The sequence below is a fragment of the Synchiropus splendidus genome, chromosome 10 (assembly GCF_027744825.2).
Source record: "Synchiropus splendidus isolate RoL2022-P1 chromosome 10, RoL_Sspl_1.0, whole genome shotgun sequence".
In the NCBI taxonomy this organism is placed as follows: Eukaryota; Metazoa; Chordata; class Actinopteri; order Syngnathiformes; family Callionymidae; genus Synchiropus; species Synchiropus splendidus.
This window is the reverse complement of record NC_071343.1, coordinates 7443826-7468976: the sequence shown is the minus strand read 5'-3', so window position 1 is coordinate 7468976 and position 25151 is coordinate 7443826. Positions and strand designations below refer to the sequence as shown.

The 25151-nt window shown below is 40.5% G+C and overlaps 1 protein-coding gene across 3 annotated transcripts in view; it reads left to right on the top strand.

The window, feature by feature from the left end:
• The window catches only part of thsd7ba (thrombospondin, type I, domain containing 7Ba), a 151275-nt gene that overhangs the window by 115550 nt on the left and 10574 nt on the right, over positions 1 to 25151 (top strand). For all 3 annotated transcript variants that reach the window (XM_053877128.1, XM_053877130.1, XM_053877131.1), the window contains exons 15-23: positions 819 to 1085; positions 1704 to 1882; positions 14707 to 14840; positions 16481 to 16637; positions 19543 to 19687; positions 19848 to 19963; positions 21307 to 21421; positions 23238 to 23383; positions 24124 to 24292. In XM_053877128.1, coding sequence (XP_053733103.1) covers positions 819 to 1085; positions 1704 to 1882; positions 14707 to 14840; positions 16481 to 16637; positions 19543 to 19687; positions 19848 to 19963; positions 21307 to 21421; positions 23238 to 23383; positions 24124 to 24292 — 1428 coding nt within the window. The remainder of the gene's footprint in view (positions 1 to 818; positions 1086 to 1703; positions 1883 to 14706; positions 14841 to 16480; positions 16638 to 19542; positions 19688 to 19847; positions 19964 to 21306; positions 21422 to 23237; positions 23384 to 24123; positions 24293 to 25151) is intronic.

The window sequence follows — 25151 nt, the reverse complement described above, 5'->3', positions numbered from 1 at the left end:
CTTGAGTTCTGGAAAAAGACGCAACACTTTCAGTAATCGGAACAGCCTTCAATATTAAATATGGACATGAATGTGTGTAATATTGTGTATCAAGTATGAGGAACACCCTCATTCCAGACTTTGAAAAATGCCAAGCGAGACAAAGCGATACTGAGCAATGCTAAACAATGAGACGATGTCATGCTGGTGCAGACCTGGAATAAACTGAAGCTTGCATCCCACTACTTCTGTGGTTCTTTGTGCTCCCAACTCTACGTCCTGATACGTACATGTTCCCTCTCCTGTTGCATTTCCTGATACTGTAGGCAGTGCCTTACCAAACTGTGTCGCTGATGCCTCATTGCAACATGAGATGTGCTATCTTGGTTCCCTCTGAAGTGCAAATCGGTTGTGATAGTCTTATGAGGCTTCATGAAACAGTGTCCTCATCTTCTGGGCTAAGTAGGTGGCACTCTCCGTTTAAAAACAATTGGCAGCTTCATTGGAATGTTTTTTCGAAATCTGACCATTATGGAGCAGAGGGTCCTTCTGAAAATGAGGACACTGTTTCATGAAGCCTCATCAGCCCATCAAATAGGTGAGCAACTCATTCAGTCATTGTTGTGGAAAATGTTGCGTTACGCAAGGCAGCCATTTTGTTTCTTCCTTCAGCGGAGCAGACTGTTTGCAGAGTGTGATATTTTACAATGTCCATTTTCCGAATGTTGTTGGGAAATGCAATAAAATGGTGAATATAAAGCCAAAGATTGCTTTGAATCGTAGTTCTTAATCTGTGTACTTTAATAAACTGCAGCAGGTCTTCTCTCCGTCTGCCTCAGGTCGCAGCAAAAAGAAGGAACATTGCCAGAATCAGAAGCTGTACCCACTGGAAGAGAGGGAACCTTGTCCCTGCGATGACTATCTGTCACAGCCCTTTGGGAACTGGTCGGCCTGCGTTCTGCCACTGCCATCCACATCCTGGTCCCTGCAGAGCTGGACGAGCCACCAGGAAGTGAAGGAGTGCGGCCAAGGCCTCCGCTACAAAGCTGTCGCCTGCACCGACCAACAGGGACATTTGGTCGACGCCACGCTGTGCACAGAAACGGGTGGGGTTACACAACAAAACTTGAGTCCATGTGTGAAAAGCCATTTATTGGCTATAGCTTTATGTCTAACCAAGTCAGTTTAGAAAAAAGAACATTTCCTTGTAAAAGGTCAAGCCTAAAAGAGATGGAACAAAAATAAACATGACTCTTAATTGGAGGTTTTGTCATGCCAGCGAGTTATATTTAGTGAGCAGACAACAAAAACAAACGTCTTCATCTGATTTAATAATGGATTCATTTCTGTTACAACATTCATTGGAAAGTATTTCCAGAACCACAATGTTTGATTGATGGCTTCGGGCTTCCGGACATTAATCTCAGTGTTGTGACCTTTTTCACTCGATGCGTGTCTCATTCACAAGTCATTTGAATGGCTCTGAAAGCAAACTGGTTCTAATGAGTCCGTGGAAAGAAATGATCAGAGAAAAACGGTACTTCACAATGATACTTTCAGAAGTTCTTGACAAACTGAAGAACACAGATTTAAAGTCCCAGATGTTAAAGTTACTGTAAGCGCACTTCTGTAAGAGAAGAGTAGCATGCCGAAAAAAAACCCCATCATATGATCAAGTTAATATGAAGCGATGAGAAATGAATACTGTATGTGTTGGACTGCAGGCTACATGGTGGAGGTCTGCCACGTTCCCTGTCCTACAGACTGCAAGCTCAGTGATTGGTCAGCCTGGTCTGCCTGCAGTGTGTCCTGCGGAAGTGGACTCAAACTCCGCTCCAAGTGGCTGAGGGAGAAGGCTTTCAATGGCGGTCGCCCGTGTCCCAAACTGGATCTGAAGAACCAGGTAGGACAAGTCAAATGAAGACCATTTAGTCGCTGAAAATACAGCTATGGAGAACTGTCTTGTCGGCTTTTTAATGACATGATCTGAGGCGGGTTCCTCTGACCGACCTCTGCAGGAAAAACATGAATCATAAAAAAAGGACGGCCCGACCGTTCTGCTCTCTTGCATCGCACTTTCTGTCATTCCATCCTGATAATTACCTCAGGTGTTCATTCACGGCTGTGTTCCGCTGGGTGCGCTGTCTGTCTTTCCATGACTCCCTTAGGTAGCTTACTGGCGGCCGCACAGAGTGAGACAGATTGCTACCTGCCTCCGAAAAAAAGAAAACCTTCTCCTCTCTCGCGTAACCATTAATACATTGTGTTCCTTGGTCGAACGGTGACTACTTTGTTGCGTCTGAATACATTTGAGCTTGAGATGTATTTCCTTGAAAATTGGAGGCATGGCTAAAGTAACATATTATACAAGCTGGGGCTGGGACTCACCCATTCATTTCTATGACAAAAAATAAAAAAGCCAAAAAAAAAAAAAAATTTGGAGTCCCCACTGTAGTCTCATGCCACTTTTATTTTATGTAAAAAAAAAAAATATATATATATATATATGTATATATATATATATATATATATATATATATATATATATATATATATATATATATATATATATATATATATATATATATTGAGAAAAAAATCAGATATTTATGAAACTGCTTGGATCAGGAGTGATTTTTTTAAACCACTAATTTTATTCAGAATAAAGTCAAATATTCAAAGTTTATTGATTAATATTTCCCTTAAGAATTCCTGACTTTAGAATTGAATGGGTTACAATCTTCAAAATAATTTGGCAGGAAGACAGTGACATATTTATTATTATTATTATTACTATTGGTTTATACATTCATTTCATGTTCACCTTACTTGAAACAATCATGTAAAGTAAATATTATGTTTATATTACGGTGCTAGTATTGTCATTCTTCATACAGTACATTAATATTAATATTGTGTTTTTAACATGTCAAGATTCAACTGGAAAACAAAATAGATTTGAGGACATACATGCACCTAAGAAAGAAGAATCACAAGATAGAATGTGATCACCAGAAGGGAGAGAGAATATTACAGGTATTTTTTTCTCATCTTCTGTTCAAAAAACTGAACAGTGGAAACGTAAAGTCAGTCTGTGATACAGGAAATCCAGGCTGAACACTGTAGTGGCCTGAATTGACGTAGCTGTGCCTGATGATACATCATGTTAAGTGAAAAAGAAACAAGCAATTTGGCTTTTTTTTTGTTGAGAACCTTCTGTCTTGGAGCGTGTCACATCCATATACTTCCATATTTCAATAACATATACACGTCTGACTCATTCACATTTATCTGTGTAAGTGAGAGCGACTCTCTCTGGTTACCTCACAATATCATCACACCCACCCAGTCGTTCACGGTTGCAGGATATGCCCTTCATTTATAATGAAAAAAAAAGGATAATATGAATAAAAGATGTGACGAATGGTTGCTTTTGAAGTCCCAGGTTTACCTCGAAACAGCGGATACGAGTGAGGATGAAAATCAAAGGAAGCAATTCTTTCAGTCTTTATCCTTGAACGTGTAAGAACACACAGTTTAGCTTCTCAGAGGTCAAGATGCTGCACAGTGATTGATATTTATGTGTTTAAGTGGAGGATCAGTACAGATGGTTAAGTCCCTGATAACAGGGTCTGTGTGTGGCCCCTGTTGTGAAGCCCTCTTATGAATCCTCGGCTCTGAAACTGACGCCACTCTGATTCGTCTTTGGGGTGACTCACCTTGCATCTTGAAATTTACCATTAAGATGAAGACCATCTGTCCAAAGTGAGATGTTTTTATGGTTAATAAGGGGTTTGCATAATCTCAAGTGTGTTTTTAAAAAAATAAAAAATTCCTGAAGTACCTAAAGCTGTTGAGACGGAATAGAAAGGGATTTGACTTTGATTCTGGTGCAATATTTTTAACCACGACTCGGAAGCTACGCAACCTCTTCAAGAGCAGATTTGATCGAATTATACTTCTTCATATATTCAAAGGTTTGTCAGACTCAAGCATGGATATAAAAAGACTTGTGAGAGACAATGTTTCAAACGGAAGAGAACTATGGGGCTGCTGAAGTTAAATCCTCGAGGATGATAGTGTATTAAAATCAGACTGTGTGTTCACAAAGCCATGCCTGACATTAGGGATGGGCTGATGAGGTTTCGTGAAACAGTGTCCTTATTTTCAGAGCACAGTAGGTGGTGTCTCGCTTTAAAAATGAACAGGGGTTTCATTGAAATGGTTGTTCAAATCCCGAAACTTCCGAGCATAGCGCCATCTAGTGGGCTCTGAAATTTATGGCACTGTGTCGTGAAACCTCATAAGCCCATTACTGTTTGTGATGGCCTTTAGAAATTTTCTTTTTCTTTTTTTTTTTTTTTTTTTACAGTAAGCTTTTGAATTCAATAAATAAAAAAATATGCAAATAACTTTCAATAGGCTCTCAGAAAAAAAAAAAAAAACTCTACTTCAGGGTTTGATTTTCAGCTTCTGTTATTTTGGGGAATTTCATGTTTTGTTGCAATATAAGGATGTAGATTGAGATTTAAATTGCTTAATACTATCTCTTAAAATGCACTTTACACCCCCAAATAAAGCCCTTAACTTGAGTCACATCGTGGCCTCATTATGCCGGGGATATTTGTTGTGTTCGTGCAACACCGTATTTTAAATATACTGCAGTGACTTTCACTATGAGTTTTAACCAACAACACTTAATCCTAATAAAGCCCTTGTGGAACAGTCTTATAAACAGAAGTTTCACAATGACTTGAGAATCTTCCGCCACTTCTTTCCACTGAGCTGCTGCCAGTGAAGACAATATCCACATTCTAAACGGCTGCCCAACAATCTCACCCACCCATGCTCACTCACCCACTGTGAACAACACTTGAGACAAAGTCTGGTGTCAGTCTCATCAGCAGATGTTTCCCCTCGAGCGGTGACCAGAAGTGCCTGGCATGACAGAAATGAAATTTACGGTGCAAAGCAACTCATGCGCTCGTCACATGGATGAGTGAGCAGAGGAGATAGGGATGTGACTACATGTGTGTGTGTGCCAGTCCCTGAAGCTGGTGTGCGGGGTGTGTGTGTCTCCAAGCGAGATAGGCACTGTCTGTGTTGGGAGTCCAAATAAACAACAGTGTTAATGTATTCATGATTCATTTTACAAGAGAGAATTATAGTGATAAAATGCACATTCTTTTTGTGTGTGTATGGAAAGACAATTGGCTCTCTGTGTGAATATAACAGCACAGTGCTGTTTCATGCTGTTACACAATGAAATATCTCACCATCCTTTTTTTTTTTTTTTTTGGAGCAAAAGTTTTGAATTTATGTTGCTAGTTTCAATTGTACGAATTTGTGTGGCTGTATTTATTGTCTCTGTTCACTTTTGTCCGCCCCATTTGTCCCTCTGTTCACCCATTTGTCCGTCAAATATAAGCTACTTTCTGACCGTTTGTTAAGTCTATCATTCATTCATTCTTCTTTCAGTCCATCTCTCCTTCAGCTCATCTTCCGTTCCTTCCGTACTGATCACAATGCCGATCAATACACCTCATTGGAACGTATGTCTGAGGAGATTTTATGGTTCCCACTGCGACAGACAGAGTCTCTGTAACGCGGACACCTGGCAGAAAGCCAGGCTTGAGCAGAGACACGACTGACTCACAACATTTCAGACGCACAATGGCTCCAATTAACACCCTTCTTTTATGACACACATCCAATTTGATGATACGCTGATCCCATTTTGTTTGGTCTCTATTTGTAGCTGTGCATGTGTGTCCCACTTGTTAATACCCACACACAGCAGCGAGGCAGCGTGAATATGTCAAAGCTAAGCTGCCGGAAAAACACACAAATTGGAAGTGTAATTGCAGGAGACATTTGAATTCCACCATCACTTCCACAAGAGCGCGACTAAACCCTGGAGAGCCAGGTGGACTGTCCAGGAAACACAGCGGCATTGTCTTGACTGCCTGCCATGATCCATCACTCGGATGGTTATTTTTCATTCCGTTGTTGCCTCCAGGCTCCGTTCCATCCACGTGGGCCATGTCCTTAAGTAGACATGTCGTTCCTCTTCACCTCTTCTGGTGGCATATGCCTGGGTGCAGTGTGGGTGGCTCAAACTCGGGTGCTCAGGGGAGGGTGTCTTGTTTATGTGGTCGGGTGGCTGCCAGTTCTTTTTATAGACGGTCGGGGGGATGATTCTATGTGTGATTGTCACTCTATTCTCTGAGTTTGTTTTTTTTTTTTTTTTCGTCGCAAACTTGTGAAACAATCAAACAACGTGCCAAGTGTGTGTTTTAAAATGCCGAAATGTTGCTGCTTAGTTTAGACACAAATGAGAGTCTGTTCAAGCACAGCCTTTGGTGAAGACGAAACTCAAGAAAATGAAGAAAAATGCATCTTCATTTTTAAGCTTTTAAGCTTACATTTCTCTCTGTATCATGAACAGTACTGAACTATATGTAATGTATCGCCTTAAATATAGCATATTTCTGCCACTTCATCCCGTTGTGTTGGACACCTTCACTGGAATTCGGAATTCCACACCGCCCATGTTCTTTTATCCACCACGCTGGCTCCCACCAGTAGACCTCACAAACTCATGAGGATGTCTGAATCGGAAGTTGGCCTCTTCTGTGAGCTCTCTGGAGAAGGTGAGAGTCATCCAAAGTACCATCTATCGTCCGTTTGTCACAGAAAACACTTCTTCTTCTTCAGTGATCTCACCTACTTCCTTTACTTTTGAAAGAATAATGGCGTCACACATATTAAAGAGAGAGTCAAGGTCTAATGCTATGAATCCTTCAAAAGTTTCAGGGATTTTCTCAAACAAATTCCTACAGAAAGAGACAGGAAATTCCATCCGTGAGTTTGAGTAGTGGTGCGTTCTAGTGAATTGGTTTCTGGACTTCTTCTCTGACTCTGAGGTGTGGTGCTGTTAAGTCGCTCAGGCACGTCCAGATGCCTCATCTTAAATCATTATTCTCAATGTTTATCAAAGACCTCTATTTGATTTATGAACTCCAAACACAAAGTGACTGCGGAGTATTTCTTTTTGCAGTTGCAAAGCTGTTCCTTCCTTGTGTTGGACACTTGTGGTGGTTTCTCTTCGACCATTCTCTCACACACACACCTATTGGCGATTTTAAAGTGTCCAGTTAACCTGTTGAGCATGTCTTTGGGCTGTGCGAGGAAACCGGAGTACCCGGAGAGAACCCACGCAGTCACACGGAGAACATGCAAACTCCACCCAGAAAGATCCAGAGCTGGATTCCGAGCCTGAACCTTCTTGCTATGAGGCAGCAGTGCCAACTGTGTCGCCCTATTCTTGATACATTCATTCAGAAATATTCTTCTGCTTGTTGTTGAGGAATTCTTTTGGGACTTGTCCTTTTTTTCTCTCAAGTCAATCAAGCTCACAGTATAAATCTGAGTCACGAGTGAACAAGGAACCTCAGTTCATGTTTGGAGCAATGGAGGAAAGCAGGGTGCTCCAAAGCAGTGGTTCTGAACTGATGGGTCGGGACCTAGCGGTGGGTCATGAAGGCACTTTCAGTGGGTCGCCTGCAAAAACTCCATTAAACTTAGCTACACATTTTCTAGGTGTTAGGTTCGTAATGTGAGTTTGTATTTTTTCTCTTCAATGTACAGTACAGTGTATTTTTTTTTCATTTATTTATTCATTTATTTTTTGGGTTACAGCTTGTGATGGGTTTGGAACCCACCAAAGGAGACCCCGCATGGTAACATATGTAATTCAAAACATCTAAATTTTGAGCCTTTGTTTCCTCCTCAATCACAAAGTCAACATCAAATACTTCATCTCAAGTGTCTGTTTCCATTTTTATGTCTTTCATTTCATTGATGTGATGTAATACATTTTTTTTTTTTTTTTTTTTTCTTTTACATTTTTTTATGCCAAAGCGGGGAAGATATGGGGCGGGCAAAAGTGGCCCTGTAGCGCCTTAAATGTGTACAGAAGATGGTATTTAGTACTGGTTTCCAGCGCAACAAAATGTCATGACCAACAAAGACGACTTTACCCTTCGACAGCCTGTTTTACAGATATAAAAGTCAACATTTAATCTGGCACTGCCAGTGAAAGAGAGAGTCTGTTGCGTTATGAAGGAGTAGTGGAGTAGTTGATGGACCACTGAGATGCTTGGATCTTGATCTACTAATAATTTAACACGAGACTGTTCCTCTGTTCAGACGAGTGCCTGTTAAATGAGTGGTGGCTAAATAGTTTGCTTTTGTTTGGCCCTTCCACATAGATAACAGGACATTATTTCAATGACAAATGAATGCAGGATGAGTCCAGGTTCCAGAGCGTGCTCCCGGACGAAGTCTTCAGATTAGTATGTTTATGATGAAAGTTAAATCGAATGAAATTAAAGTGCATTTCTCCCGACATAAATCCACCGAGGGCTTCACTGTGTTCCACAGTTAGTCATCACCCTTAAATAACGTTGCTTTCATTTTTGTCTAAGAAGAGATCAACATTATTTTAAGGATATCAAACGCCTCTTCACCCCTGCTTTGTGTGGCTCTGCACCCTTGCAAATTCATCGCCCTCCTCCAAACACCGAATTTCACAGCTGCTGCAACCGACTGCAATTCCCTAAATCTGTGTTCCTTTCAGTTTGACAAGGTCGCTTGAGTACGGTGGTGATCATTGGTGACTACGTCTTCAGCCGGCACATTTCCGATATGCTGAGTGAAAGTGTTGTGATTTTACAGACACATACGTCCGAAAAATTCTACGCTTTTAAGCAATGATGTTTCTGGATTCTGATGTTTCTGCTTCTCGTTTTTTTTTTTTTTTTTCATTGGTCACATCTTCTTTAGTTGTCAATTAATCTCAATCCCTACATTATATTACCAATTTATCAATTTATATTACCAATTCCCAATATTTCATCAGTAGTCACGAGCGATGGGCTGGTGAGGCTTCATGAAACAGTGTTCTCATTGTCACTGCTCGCGTGGTGGCGCTCTTCATTTAAAAATGAGTGAGTGTTACATTGAAATGGTTGTTCAAATCCCAAGATTTTAGAGCAGACAGTGACATTTAGTGGGCTCTAAAAATGTTTCATGAAGCCTCATCAGCCCATCACTACGGAAGGGGGGCTTCTTTAAGTGGTGTCCTCATTTTTATAGCTCAGTAGGTGGGTCTCGACATTTAAAAATAGCTTCATTAAAATGGTTGTTCATAGCCGAAGGTTTTATATCAGAGAGTGCCATCTAGTGGCCTTTAAAAATGAGGACACCCTTTTCACGAAGCCTCATCACCCATGACAGTAAGTTAATTTTTAAACACAACTGTTAGACTTAAAACATGTTTTTAGGATTTATTTTTTATCGATTAAATGTCACAAACCATCTTGCTTTTCATGTCTGGTTCCTGAAGCCTTATCAACACGTATGACAATTTGATATAGCGTCCAACGTTTTCCATGTAAATAAAAAGGCGTCTCATTCTCAGCAAGTGATAATCAAACAATGAAGATTGGTTGAATACAGAATGAATGAGCAGTAATGATGCGCTGATGAGGCTTCATGAAACAGCGCCCTCATTTTCAGAGCCCACTAGATGGCACTCTGCTCTAAAATCTTTAGATTTGCACAACCGTTTCAAATAAACCCCTCTTCATTCTTAAACCGAATGCACCACCTACTGAACTCTGAAAATGAGTACAGTTTCATGAAGCCTCATCGACACATCACTAGTTGGCAGCCCTTGTTGGCATAAAACAAATCCTAATGTTTAAAAGAGAAGCCGTACTGTGGCTGACACGTTAAATAAATACAAATAAAAAGCTAACCTAATATTTATTTAGGCTCCATTTTACACTGAGCCTCAAAGAACATCAGACTTGCTATAAAGCTCTGCATATTATGTGGAAATGTCCATATCCGCCCTCAGACATCGACAAGCCAGCAGACACAATGAAAGTATCATTACTGTCCCCTTTGAACACAATTAGAATTATCACGCCGAATGTCCTTCCAATAGGAAATGAGACCAAATTATTCATTCCTCTCACTGCCAGCAAAAGCCAAACTAATGATCGTATCATTGTGCTTCTCTTCCCAACTTCTGGCTTGTCATGCACCCCTTTTATGGACATCCACGCAGGCTCAGGTCAGTGCCGTTCATTCTGTACATGTACTCTGCTTTAGCTAATGGAGACGAAATGCATGTCAAGTCACACCCCCCACCCCCGCCCCCGCGACCCATGCTGACATTAAGACAGAGGGCACTGCCGCGGAGAGATGCGATGTCCTTTTAGGTTTCACCGAAACCGTCGGAATCATGAGGCAGGAGTGGATTTCAGACTTGGGTTGCTCAAGCTTTACTACTATGTTGTCGAATACATCCTGACAAAAATATCCATCTCACCAGGAAGCACAGTTAATAAACATCGATGCGCACGAGTCTGAGTCATGAAATTCCCCTTAACCTGCCTGCAAACAGCAGCTTTCACACCAAACCGTGCCTCCATGCGACGCGCGTAGGATTCCTCATCGAGTGAAGTGGGTTATAGCACAATAAATAGTCTTTATGTTGTGTAAACTGACAAAAGAGTCATTTTTACGATGATGAAAATGACTCGTTATGCGGGAAGTGTACTTGTACTGCAAGGTAGTGGAGCACGGGATTTGCCAGTTTACCGAGCAGGGCATCTGCAGGGACAGATGGGAAATGATGAGGGTGTGTAATAGGCATCTGGGTGGTCCGTTGGGGAAGGAATATACAGCAATCATTCCCTCTCTAGTTCTCCTGTCTGCGCAAACACACACATATATTACTGCTTGTCATAGCCTTTTCCACAAATAGCCCTCTGGAGGACCCGTTTTACCGCTGCTGACTGCTACATGTAGTGGATCTGGCAGCTTCTTTGTCTCACAGACATGTTGTAGTCACTAAAGTGGTGAGTTGAAAACACACTCAAATGTCTCTCCCTCCACTATATTTTATTGAGAGTGCCCATAGTAGAGCCAGAGAAAGTACAGTGGTACCTCGGTTCTCAACCACAATCCGTTCCAGAAGTGATTTGTTTACAATGTGAATCGATTTTTCCCAGTACAATGAATGGAAAAAGAAATAATGCGTTCCAAGCCTTAAAATAGTCTTTTGTAGGAGTGAATGTAGAGTGTCTGCTGCAGGTGCTCTGTTCCTCTATGTGTGTGGCCGCTGCATGTGGGAGGGGTTGCCGAGTGAGTGACGTCTCTCCAGAAGTGAAGAGGTGCCCGGTGCGTGTCCAGCTCTGAATGTGCGCTTCTGTGCAGTTTGGCTGTGACAAAGTCATAAACCAAGTCACGCTCTGTCCCAGACTCGCCTCATCCCTGTCCCAGCTCCAGCCCACAACAGGACATCAAACCCTGGAGTGAGCGCTCCAGCACCTCCCCTGTGACACTCTACCACGGTCCAGTGTGGAGACAGGAAAGGTTTTACACCTCAATATGAAGAAAAAACAGTCAGTAAATGTAACTAACGGGACACGTCTCCATACAGAGGCTGCGTTATACACAATAACAAAGCGCGTCGTGGGTCAGCTGATCGGTCCGCGCACATTATGTTTTTTCCGCCTTTTTTCGGGGAGTTTGAATTGTGGATTTTCGTTCAAAATCAGAAGCAAAAAAAATCTTGATTTTTGTGTTCGAACTCCGATTGCTTCGAAGTCCGGGACGTTCGAAAACCAAGTTACCACAGTATTTGGGCGTCATAACCCAAGATCTAGGGGGCGTATGGATACAGACCAGACACAGCAGTACCACTGGAAACAGTGGGTGGCAGTGTTGCTGTTACTTCCTGTTACATAGCTCTACTGAGGCATGAAGAAGACATCACAATGGCAGAAATTCTCCGTCCTCCACTTGCGATATATTAAACAGCCGCGCCAACCACCACCGCCTCATATAACAGTCTGCATCACTTGTGCATGGGGTACATTTTCAATACAATACTCAATATATTTATACTTGAATGTGCTTGGGTTTTCAACGGGAAGAAGGACAAGCTAAAGAATGAGTGTATGGGAGGCATGTAGCGGGGTTTGGCGGCACAGTTAGAGAGGCCAGATGGTTTGGACACATGGAGGGGAGTGATGGGAAAATCACAGAGAAGTTTCATTGATGCTGTAAATGAGGGGAACAGACCCGACTGGGGAGGATGACGATACCGCAATACTGAAAATCAAAGTTTGTCATCCTCCTGCTTTTGCATTTCACATTCCCTTTTCATCTTTTTTCCATCAATTATCTGGTACATTACAATTTAATTAGGTTTTCACAAGCCTCATTACTCCTGTAAAACTGACACAAAAGTCGAAAATATCGAAATATTCAATGTTGTGTTCTGGTGCTGGAAGACCTTGCTCCTTGGTCATCCATCAGAAGGAGACAAAAGGTATCCTTCTAACACTATTTGCCCAGTATAAGATTAGCATCGGGTCATATGGTAATGTCTATTAAATATCTATTATTTTCCTGTACGTCTGTGATTTTACTCCTCTGAGGATCCTCTTGAATGTGTTTTACTCCTCTGCTAATTGCCATTTTCAGGCCTGCCTACACAGAGGTTGTGGGATTTGTGAATCTAAATCTCAGTAGATTAGGTGGGATTCTCATTGTTTGGATTTCTCTGGGGAGTTTCTCTCTCTCTGGGTGGATATAAGGCTGCGGTAACTCAAGCTCACGAGGCGAGTGGGGTCACTGTGAGCCCACAGCAGAACAATAGAAACAAATGGGTAATATTTAAAGGCTGTTGACGCACACTTCATTCTGGCTACAAATATGGGTCGAACTCTACCACACAGGAGAGAAAACGTTTCTGAGTTGAAGACTATCTTCAATGTACATTTGGAATCAATACATGTAAATTGTATTGAGAGGTGTGTGGTGAATGTCACATTTGCTCTCTATTTTGCGAACAATAATCTCCAAATGGCCAAATGAATTTGTTCTTTGCTAACAGGTAGCTGCTTTCTGGGAACACTGTATATCATTCATTTGGTTGCTCATGTGTCACTATCAGCACAAGACAATCCCAAAGTTCTCTCCATTGAAAGAAGGCTATGCCGATGTTTACGTGTGTTTTATCTCATTTTTCATACTGTTTTGACCTTTCTCTATTCGGATTCTGTTGTTCTCTATCTTTGCCGTGCAAGCTGTTGCAGGTGACCATGGAATAACTGGCAACTGGTTAACAGTGATGGGAATGTCTCTTAACCACGCCCACGCATTAAGCAAGCCTGTGATTGGTTAGCAAATTTCAAGGGTGTAATAGCTTTGGATTTTTCATTAGTTGTCGTTTTTTTTCTTGGTTTAGCTAGTTTTAATTACTAGCCTGGTTTATGCATTAGTAATTGTTTTTTAAACCAAAAAAATTTTTGAATTCTTTTAATTTTTGTTAGTTTTAAAGACTTTTTAAAGTGGTTGAGCTCATTTTAACAATAGCGGAGGTTCAGTTTAATTTTTATTAGTTTATTTATTTATTTTATTTTATTTTTTTGAAGAAATAAATCAGATTGAAATATATCAAAAAAAGACAACAAAGGCACCATTTCAAAAATGTTTTAAGTCTGAAATCTTAAAGTCTGAAGTCTTAAATAACATTTAACAGTGCAGTAGATAGAAATATTGTGAATACAGTAAGTGCACTGCGTAGTACAACAACTACAGTAAACTCACATTGTTGGTGCAGAGAACCAACTGAAAGATTACAGGGAGGAAGAACGGGTGTTAGCTTATCCAGATACTTGAGGTTCGCCTCCTTGTGCTAACTTTTCAGGTGGACTTTCAAATTTGTGGAGTTCTTCCCCTTGAGGAGTGCTCCACATATTTTACCACCACAGGAAGGCATTTACTTTTATTCCTAACACAGTCTTACAAAAAAAACAAAAATCGGACAGTACTGCTTTCTCACAGCTTTTGCCATCGCGCTAGTCTGCATCGTCAGGTCATCCACACAAGTGACGTCACGGACCTCTCAAAACGCTTCTTTAAGAGAAATTAAGAGACAAAAAAAGAAGGAATATTTTGCTCCAATTTTAGTTTGTTTTCACTAGTTTTGTAAATAGACAATGAATTTTCAGTTTTTGTAAAACTTTCAATTTTTATTGCAGTTAACAAAATTGTTGCACCATTTTTTTCTGATTTCATTTTAATTTAATATATGTATTGTTTAAGTTTTCATTAACTATAACAACCTTGGCAAGTTTAAGATGATAAGAGAATCATGAGTCAGTCATGCCAAACTATTTCTACCTGCTGCATCTTGAATGAGGTAAACCAGTCAGGATCACGGTGAGTGAACTGTTTAGCCTGAATTGCCTCTATTATTCACGCACACCTCCTTTGAATCCCTGATCAGACATAATCGATGGACATGAGTCCGTGCTTTGAAGGTAAACAGAAGTGTTTTGAGAGAAAACAAAGGTAGTTAATTCCCAGCCTGTGTGAAAGTAGTCATCCACGTGAATCTCATGAACTGAATTTGCGATACAGTGTCTGAGGCGCGATTCTTTTCCTAGAAGTAAGGGCGGTGGAGAGGATTGTTTTCTCAAATGAGTCTCATCTTTAGAGTCTATCTATGGCTGCCCACTGGGGCGAGTGGGCGTGGGCGCGCTCATTTGTATGCTCGTCCTTTCCTGTTTTGGGTTACACACTCGGCTGCTTTTACTCTGTCATCTCCCACGTGGGCCCTTTCCTTGTTTCCTACAGGTGTATGAAGCAGTTCCGTGCCATCATGAGTGCAGCCAGTACGTGTGGCGGATTGAGCCCTGGTCCATTTGCACCATCAACACTGTGGGCGACTCTCCAGCCTGTGGGGAGGGAGTGCAGAGCCGCAAGATCAGGTCAGTGAGCAGGTCGGAATTGGCGGACAAACAGAGTGGATCGGCACTTGTTCTGTTTGAACTCTTAAAGGAAATCATTCCCTATGTAACGAGTGAATTTATAACAGCAAGTGAAGAGCATGTTGACCTTTTCTGCGGGCGGCAGCGTTATTGGAAATGACTAAAGAATGATGTCAGTCTCAAGTAGCTGGATTGATCTCTCAAAAGAGAACATCCATTATCCAAACAAAACACTGTCAGTTCAGCAAATGACCTGAATGGAAAATATATAATCTATATTTGAATTAAATGAAAAAGAAATTGTTGCAATTTTGTCATTAAATTAAAAAAAATCCTGGATTGTTTCTACAAAAAGCCACCCACTTAAGAAAACTCATCCAAGCTACTTGTAACATCATGTATTTTCGGTCATGACCTAGAGATCCTCAGGCGAGAGTTAGGGACAAAAATAGATCACAGAACAGAGAGTTTCACTCCTGGTTTAGCTATTTTTGCTTCATTAAAATGTACTTCTCTTACACTTCTGTGGTACAGCCTCTCCCTTGAGCGCTCCTCATCCTGTAGATGTGGGACTCAGGTCGGGATACATTCATTCCACCTGATCTAAAAGGGAGTTGCAAATGATGTATATCTATCTATCTATCTATCTATCTATCTATCTATCTATCTATCTATCTATCTATCTATCTATCTATCTATCTGTCTGTCTGTCTGTCTGTCTGTCTGTCTGTCTATCTATCTATCTATCTATCTATCTATCTATCTATCTGTCTGTCTGTCTGTCTGTCTGTCTGTCTGTCTATCTATCTATCTATCTATCTATCTATCTATCTATCTATCTATCTATCTATCTATCTATCTATCCATCCATCCATCCATCCACCTATCTATCTATCTATCTATCTATCTATCTATCTATCTATCTATCTATCTATCTATCTATCTATCTGTCTGTCTGTCTGTCTGTCTGTCTGTCTGTCTGTCTGTCTGTCTGTCTGTCTGTCTATCTATCTATCTATCTATCTATCTATCTATCTATCTATCCATCCATCCATCCATCCATCCATCCACCTATCTATCTATCTATCTATCTATCTATCTATCTATCTATCTATCTATCTATCTATCTATCTATTTATCTATCTATCTATCTATCTATCTATCTGTCTGTCTGTCTGTCTGTCTATCCATCTATCTATCTATCTATCTATCTATCTATCTATCTATCTGTCTGTCTGTCTATCTGTCTGTCTATCCATCTGTCTATCTATCTATCTATCTATCTGTCTATCTATCTATCTATCTGTCTATCTATCTATCTGTCTGTCTATCTATCTATCTATCTATCTATCTATCTATCTATCTATCATCTATCTATCTATCTATCTATCTATCTATCTGTCTGTCTATCTGTCTGTCTATCCATCTGTCTATCTATCTATCTATCTATCTGTCTATCTATCTATCTATCTATCTATCTATCTATCTATCTGTCTATCTATCTATCTATCTATCTATCTATCTATCTGTCTGTCTGTCTGTCTGTCTGTCTGTCTGTCTGTCTATCCATCTGTCTATCTATCTATCTATCTATCTATCTATCTATCTATCTATCTATCTATCCATCTATCTATCTGCAGATGTGAGGGAAAAGTAGCTGCCATGAGAAACATCACCACCGTGGACGAGACTCTGTGTGATCAGGAGGAAGCGCCGCCCAGCACCCAGGTCTGCTTCGTGGCCTGCCCTGATGAATGTGCGATGGCCCCCTGGGGACCTTGGAGCAACTGCCCCCTGGTAGGAAACAACTTCTACATTTGGTGCATCATGCTACGGCAAAAGTTGGGCGAATTGAATCCAACAGCTGTTTGCTTGAGCTATGGCTTTCAATATACTTTAGCTTTAGAACATAAACATTTTCCAGAACCGGTAAATGTTCAGTATACGCAGTAGTATTTGGTTGTCATCCAGACCACCCAAAATCTCTCGTAACCATCAATGGACGACTATATTCCATGCAGAACAATAGGTGAAGCCAGCAGCCATCTTTGTCTTTTATATACACGTCTTTACGAAGAGTGCCATCAAAAGTTTGAAGCTCCCATTCCAATTATACTTCTTTGGAAGAGTTGTTAGATCATTATTTCATTTGACCCAAACAACTCTGAATTATCTGAAGCCTTGCCACTCTGGCAGACTGAAATGAGTTTCTTCGCTTGTGTTGGTTTAAGGATGCTACTCTGAATTCAGAGCAGGTGACAGACTTTTTTTTTTAGCTCCATTCTAATTTCCATTGTCACATCCCTGTTTAATGACTTTTCTTTAAAGGTTTCTTTGCTTTGGATTATTAGAGTAAAGTCAGAGTTCGACGCTGCCGCTCCTGTCAGGACACACACTAATAATTTCTCGCCTGCGTGACATGAAGCTACCCATATTATCACGTTACCTGCAGCGCTGCCTGCTTGTTAAATGGACTCCTCAGCAGCTTTCAGCAGTTGAGATTTAATGTTATGCTGCTATAAGTGGTGGGAAATTAATGAATAAAGTTCCTCAAAAGCAAGTGGAGATGCTACAAATATCTTGCAATAACTAAAAGTCTGGTATTTAAATGAGAATGGGGCCACTGAGTGAAATTTATTGCTTTTACCTGCCTTTTATTTCAACGCTTAGAGGGGCCTTTCTTTTTCTCTCCTTTTTTATTTATTTTTAACTGAGAAATTCTGCTGTAACTTAACAAGTCTATTCCTTCTTTGTAATGATTCTGTTCATTTGATCTACAGTATATATATATATATATATATATATATATATATATATATATATATATATATATATATATATATATATATATATACACAGAGTAGGGTATTTTAAAATTGTTTTTCCGGGCATTGCATTCCCACATCTGAGTTTGCTCTCCATTTTAGTGTTATTCTCCTTATTTACTTAAGGCAAACTTCTCTCAATAGCCCTCAGGGACGATTCATCGCATGTAAAAACACAGTAAAATGACATTATTAAATCCATAATTAAATGGAATGGAACCAGTGGGCTTGTGAAGTGCACATCTGTTGTTTCTCAAAACAGTTGCCTTGCTCGGGGACACAGCAGCACCGAATTACAAAAAAAAGGCAGACAACCAATCTCTATATTCTTGTACTTAAATGTGTTTTTTTTATTATTTTTTTTATTATTAAAATAATTGTTGTATTTATTTATTTTTTGGCTGAATTTGGTGCCAATTTTTACACAGGTATTTTTCAAAAACTAGAATGGAATGACATGAGACTTGACTTCTTTCTTCTTTAGTATGAATCATATTATTATAGTTCAACAAAAATGCTTTTGATCATATTTAATACTCCTTCACGTCTCAGCCGAGTTTGTGGGGGTAGCAACCTAAGCGAAGACGCCCAGACTTCCCTCTCCCCACACATTTCGTCCCCCATCTCTTCTAAGGGAGGACAGTAGCATCTCCCTGTCAGAGGTCTCGGAGTCAACTTTAAAAGACGCCTTGCGCCACCTCAACTAGTTTCTCTTAATGTGGCAGCAGTGGTTCGACTGTGCTCCTCACCTCATCGCTACAGGAGTCCAGCCGCTCTGAGGAGAAACTAGTTTCAGCTGCTTGTATCTTTTCGTCGCTACTCAGGAGGCTGGTGGCACAACACAATAAGAAAACAAAATCATTGGTTCTTGCAAAGCAAAGCACCCACAGCACCAGGAAAGTCCAGACACAAAGAACCAGACTAGCTCTATGGCATCTATGCCTCCAGTCCCTCGACCACAGGAAGGGTAGAGGAGGGCTGGAAATAAACATAAAAAAGCAACACAGAAAATAACTGACAGCCTTCGGTGACGGTACGCGGATTGCGAGCTTTGCCTTTTAGCTCAGCTCAGCAACGTAGTACTCAGGACTAATGGCACTTTTTTTCAGCATTAAAAAAATTTGATTATTTTTTATCTATTGAAACCTATTCCTGATGTGCCTATGTGCCTATTATATTCATATTGTCATGTACAGAGTGCATCCTGGAAACTTCACTCACAAAAGGAACAACTTTCAACCTCTTGCGTATATATCCTCTTCTCTCCATGTTGTCTGGGATAAGAAGGCCCAAATAGAAAATCATAGTTGTTTGCAAAATAAAAACAAGAAAGACATGTGTCTTATGTTCGTGACTATTCCTGTTATTATGGTAACTACCATTTGCTAAAACGGGTTAAATGTTGAGAAGGAGGAACAGTGGGTGCTGCTCAATGGTCTAGAATTTTTAGGAAGCCAGGCACTGACTGTGAACACATTTATTGGATTCTGTCTGAATATATTTTGAATGATAATAATGATGACAAAAGTTGCTCTGAGAAACAAATACATTTCAAGCAAATGTTTTTATTTATGTATTTTCCCCCGGGCAACTTCTCATTCTCCTGGGAAGAGCGGAAACAACAATGTCTTCAAATCAGTTCTACTATAGTAGTTTAGCCTCAGAGACTGACATTAAAGCACTATGCCAAAATTGGAGGGTTCAGATGAGCAGGTCCAGTGGGGGGGGAAAGGCACGTAATGAGGTGCAGAAGGGTGGTCAACAATTAGCATTTAAATTGCACGTACAACAACAGAGGTTGTGTTATTATTGTTTTTTCTGCTCAGTGTTGCAGTCATTCATCTGCACTACACCTGAAACCTGTGTTTCCTTTCAAGCAATGTGACCAAGGGTCCGAGAGAAGCCGGAGCAGAGACGTCCTCCGCCTCCCTGCTGCTGAAAACATCACCTGTCCGGAGCAGAACCAGACGGAGCCCTGTGTCCTCAACAACACCTGCTTCACCTTCCAGTACAGCGTCTCAGGTCTGCATTTTTTTAAGAGCAGATAAATGGGAAATATCAGTGTGTCACATCACGCGGCCGGACAGAGGCGAGGAACCCAGCAGGCCCGACAGTGAGACGTCTCAGCTGTAATGAGCAGCCAGTGTGGTGTGACTCGGTGTCAAACCTGTGTGTGCCGCAGAGTGGAGCACGTGCCAGCTGAGCGAAAATGCCGTGTGTGGTCAGGGATCACGGCTGCGGCTGCTCGACTGTATCCGCAGCGACGGCAAGATAGTGGAGCCACACAAGTGTAGGAAGGTAAGGACAGGAATATTATACTGTCAATCATGAGCTTGCGACTTCATTTGCATTTCCTCCGAGAAACTTAAGTGAATATGATTATATGAGACAAATAGAAACGTCGCTTTCTCCGATTTGTTTAGTTCTTGTAGATGTGGATTTAATTTACTTTTAATGATGAAGCACTCTGAGGAACTGGTTTTAATGAAGTGTTGTCACAGACAGTTATTACAAGAAAAAAACAACATGAAAATCTATTTTAATTAAATGGCCAATTTCTTTTGCCTGTGCTGGTCTGGATTAAAGATTCATATCTCAATTAGAATTTATTTATTAGCATGTCATTAAGTGACGTCTGTGATGAAAATAATACTCAATTTTGGAGCATTACTGTGTGTGGAAGCCCATTCTCGTCAAGAAAAGGAATGTTGGGTGGAAAACCAAATTATTAGAGAAATATTCATTGCTGTGTTAAAATGAGATTAAGTTAGATTACATGTCCTACAGTGGGCAAATGTGTCACAGCAGCAACAGTCAATAACAACAAAGACACTTAAGACATCCTCAGCGTACATAAAAACGCAAAGCTACATAAAATAAAAAAAATTAAAAAATGAACATTGAAGTCACAAGCTATCAAACGGCACAAGACATATAAATATAATATAAAGTACCCATAATATATAACTACATATTATGACAAAAAGGTAAAAAAAAAAAAAAAAAATATTGCTGTTGGTGTACTTTTGTGTGAAATAAATTGCCCTTTTACAAAACAAAATTTGAATAAAAAAATAATAAATTAACAATTACATAATATAATATATGGTAATATATAATAACATAAAATAATATAATACAATATAATATAATACAATATAATATAATATAATATTATATAATATGCGATAACTACATATTATGACAAAAAAAGGTAAATAAAATAATATTTGTATTGGTGTTGGTGTACTTTTGCGTGAAATAAATTGCCCTTTTACAGAAGTAACTAGTTTTTCCTAAACTTTAGAGGTATCTTTACGCAACCTTTTGTTTTATGAAAATGAAATGACTGAAGAAAAACTGAGGCCAACCTCCAAAGAACATCCTTAATGCCATGTATTGCATTGAACTTCACCTCAAAAAGCACGAGAAGCAGCGTGCATGAAGTATTGATGAATGCCATGTACTCCACTCGCTCCCTTATTCCCTTGGCTTTCCCCAAATGCCAGGTCAATAATGTATGAGCCGGCATCGAAATACATCAACTTAAATAGCGTTAATTCTCATTGGTTTGCTGTAAAGCAAGCCTTACTAAATAAAAACGAATAGCTGCATTTTTTTCACACTGCTGTCCTCCACAGTTTGGTCAGATGAAGTGGAAGCTGTCAGAGTCCTGTGTGGTCGACTGTCCTGTCAGCTGCATCCTCTCCGATTGGTCGCCGTGGTCCACCTGCTCACACACCTGTGGAAACCGAGGTAAACATGTTTTTTTTGTTTTTTCCCCCTAACTAAGATGGTTCACCTTGCCGACAATAATTCAATGTTTTTCTATTGTCTCCACCACCTCATTTCAAAAAAGTCTATTAGTAACCAGTCACCTGTGACATGTTCATCACCTTAACAAACGTGGGCAATATATAAATGCATTTTAATGTATAACCTGCCTGCATTCATTATTTTCTCATCAACCGGAGACCAATTTCTCAACGACACATTTTATATTCCGCGAATGAGGTGGAGCCAACGCGGTCATCACCGCGTTTGTTTCAACTTGATGTCGGCTGCTGCTAGCAACTGCAAAGTTGGTGACATGAAATAGTGTCGCCGCTAAATAAAGAGCAGCGATTTAGAGCTACTCTGTGGCACCTGACCTGAGTTATTTCTGCAAATGAAAGAGATTTAAGGTGCGAATGGTTTGGCTCAGTAAGTTCCCACGGCTGAAGCTGCTATGAAACAGAGCGGACTGTTGGATGGAGCTTTCAACTAAAATCACTGGCTGTATAAGATGAAAATCAGGTCGAGGACTTTTATTCAGGCGTGTACCTCTGGATTCAGAAATAATGCCGTTGGTTTTCAGTCATTGTAGTAATTGTTAAAACTAGTAATAACATTTTTTTTGTGTAATTTAGTAATTTAAATGTATAAAAATGAGCAGTTCAATTTGTTTTTCTTTATTTGCATGCGCAGATTTATTTATTATATCATTCTAAATGTTCAATATATTTTTGTTTTATTCTTAGTCTTTCAAATCCAATATAAAAACCTTTCATATTGCAGCACCAACAGACAGTTGATCAGACTGGACTTTCAGCCGATCATGTGTCGCGGCCATGGACAGGTGATGCTTCAGTAGATGCATCAGTTTACAACTGAGGCCAACCACTGCTATTCAGTAACAGATGGCACAGATTTACCTCCATACTTCACCTTCACCTTCTTCTGCCGCTTATGTGGAGTTGGGTCGCAGAGGCAGCATTCGGAGCAAGGAAGCCCAAACTTCCCGATCCGCACAAACCTCCTCCAGCTCTTCCCGGGGGATCCCGAGGCGTTCCCAGGCCAGACCGGAGACATAATCTCTCCAGCGAGTCCTGGGTCTTCCCCGGGGTCTCCTCCCGGTAGGACATGCCTGGAACACCTCCCCAGGGAGGCGTCCGGGGGGCATCAGGATCAGATGCCCGAGCCACCTCAGCTGGTTCCTCTCGATGTGGAGGAGCAGCGGCTCCACCCCGAGCTCCTCCCGGATGACCGAACTCCTCACCCTATCTCTAAGGGTGCGCCCAGCCACCCTGCGGAGGAAACTCATCTCAGCCGCTTGTATCCACGATCTCATCCTTTCGGTCATTACCCAAAGCTGGTGACCATAGGTGAGGGTGGGAACGTAGATCGATCGGTAAATCTAGAGCTTCGTCTTGTGACTCAGTTCCCATGAGTCGACCACCACGACGGTCCGATTCAGCGACCGCAACCTCCATACTATGACATACAATTCTATAAGCGTGTGCAGCAGAAGTGGTTGTTATATTGAATTTGAAAGGCAGAGAATTTTTATAAAATTGTATTTATGAAATACGTCAGAAGACTTTGACAATTCATATGTATGTTTAAAAAAATGAATAAATAATTCCAACTATTCAATATCCGATGGCACTGATTTCGTTCTGTATTTACGATTCTCCAGCTTGAGTTTGCATCCTGGCTTGTTTCTCTCCTTTAATATTGCAACAATAATTAGTGCAGCTCTATGAATTTAACATAACCTCCATTGTTTGGTTATTATGTCTCATTTCTGCAGGGCAACATCTGCGCACACGAAGGATCCTGCAGGAAGCTAATGAGGAGGGTCGACCTTGTCCCACCCTGCTGTCCCAAACAAAGCCATGTCCCATGAGACCTTGCTACACGTGGCTGCTGAGCGACTGGTCGCCCTGCGCCATCGAGGTTGGACTCGCATAGTAATTCCCTGCAGCAATAACAGAGATGCTTTTCACAGAGAAGAGTTGGAACAAACAGCAAAGCTGTCACGACGTGGAACACTGGTACAAATATGTAATTGGATTTCAGGCTGTAAGTGAGATACTGGAATTATTGGACTTCATACTGCAGCTGAAACATCTGAAAGTTCAAAAATATATAAATCAATTGTGGAAAAAAGTATATATAGAAAGAAAGAGACAATTAAAAATTATAGTAGTATAGTAAAACGTGTTTTTGGTCTCAGTAATCTGTGAAGTTTATTTATCTTTGTTTTATGTAAATCTATAAATGTTTGGAAAAAAATTGTAGCATGTGAATATTACACTGAAACCTCACAAAATTGGGCCAAAAAAAATCTGTTACGATGTCATAATGAAAATTCATACTGTATAAGCTATTGGATATTTAAGAAAACATCTTCAAAACTTGTCATTTGAAAAAATGGAAAACATTTTTCAATAAAAGTTTTCAGCATTTTAGGGAAACTTGATTAAAAAAAAAAATGATAATAAATGTATATTAGTCTTTAAAAACAATGTGTGCATATATAGTTCAATAAGTATTTTTTGTATTCATTTGTTGAAACATTGTAGACGGAGGACAGGTAGAGCACAAACTTCCCGAGCCTGAAATTCCATAGTGTTATTTCAGTGAATCCGAATTTGAATTTGAAAGCGTTCATAATCTCATTTCTATTCATGCAGGATGCAGACTGCGGTGAGGGACTTCGGAGGAGGAACCTATCGTGTGTGGTCCACTGGGGGGGCGAGGTGAAGTCTCCACCTCAGCTGATGAAGGAGGAACTGTGCGGGGACATGCTGCGGCAGCAGCTGCAGCAGGAGATGGAGCAGCCCTGCTTTGTTCCTTGTCCAGGTAAACTGTGCCGCACACAGGACTCTGATAACTTGCTGTTGACTTTCCTCACTGGATTTCATCACCTGCTATCACAGCGCTTCCTTCCTGATGCAACTGGGTGTAAAATATATGATCAAAATCTGATGTACATTCTCAAAGGGTTTCAAGCAAATAAGCACAGGAATCAGTCATCTCACTAGAAAGGTTGAGAGTATAACATCCCTCACTTCTGGTGACATGATATGGAACAAGATTAGAGGAAGCAACCTGTGTACACAAAGCCAGTGATGGTGTTAGGATCCTAAGACAATAGGAACCTCAAACGTGATGGTAAAACAGGAGATTTGTTGCTGCTGCGCCTGCTTGTCTGAAAGATAGACGGTGCAGTTTTGCCCGCAGGAGCCTGACTCCCTGCAGAGACCGTACACACACACACTTTTGCACTCGCACAGGCAGCAACAGCGAGACCATTTTTTGATCGATTACGTGACAACAGCATTGATTTTTACACTTCATCACGTAATGACCCAGAAATGAATCAAGCATCACACGTCGCTGTGCAGTCACTGGTATAATTCGTCAATCGAAGCGCTCCGCAGTCACTCTGCCAGTCAGAGCCGCTCGATGAACTGCCGCAGGAATTATAAGAAATAACGCCTTGGTTTCACAGTGTGCAAAAGTGATTTGTTAATAAACAAATCACATTCACAACAGTTAGTTTTGTTATTATTTTCAATGGCTGGAACATAAATGACTAAAGTTTTGTATAAAGAAAAAAAAATGTGTGTAAAAATCTCAGAATATAAGCGGATAACATGATCCAAAATATTGATAAATAAACTGATTCAAGGCTTCTCATCTCACACACTAAAGAGGT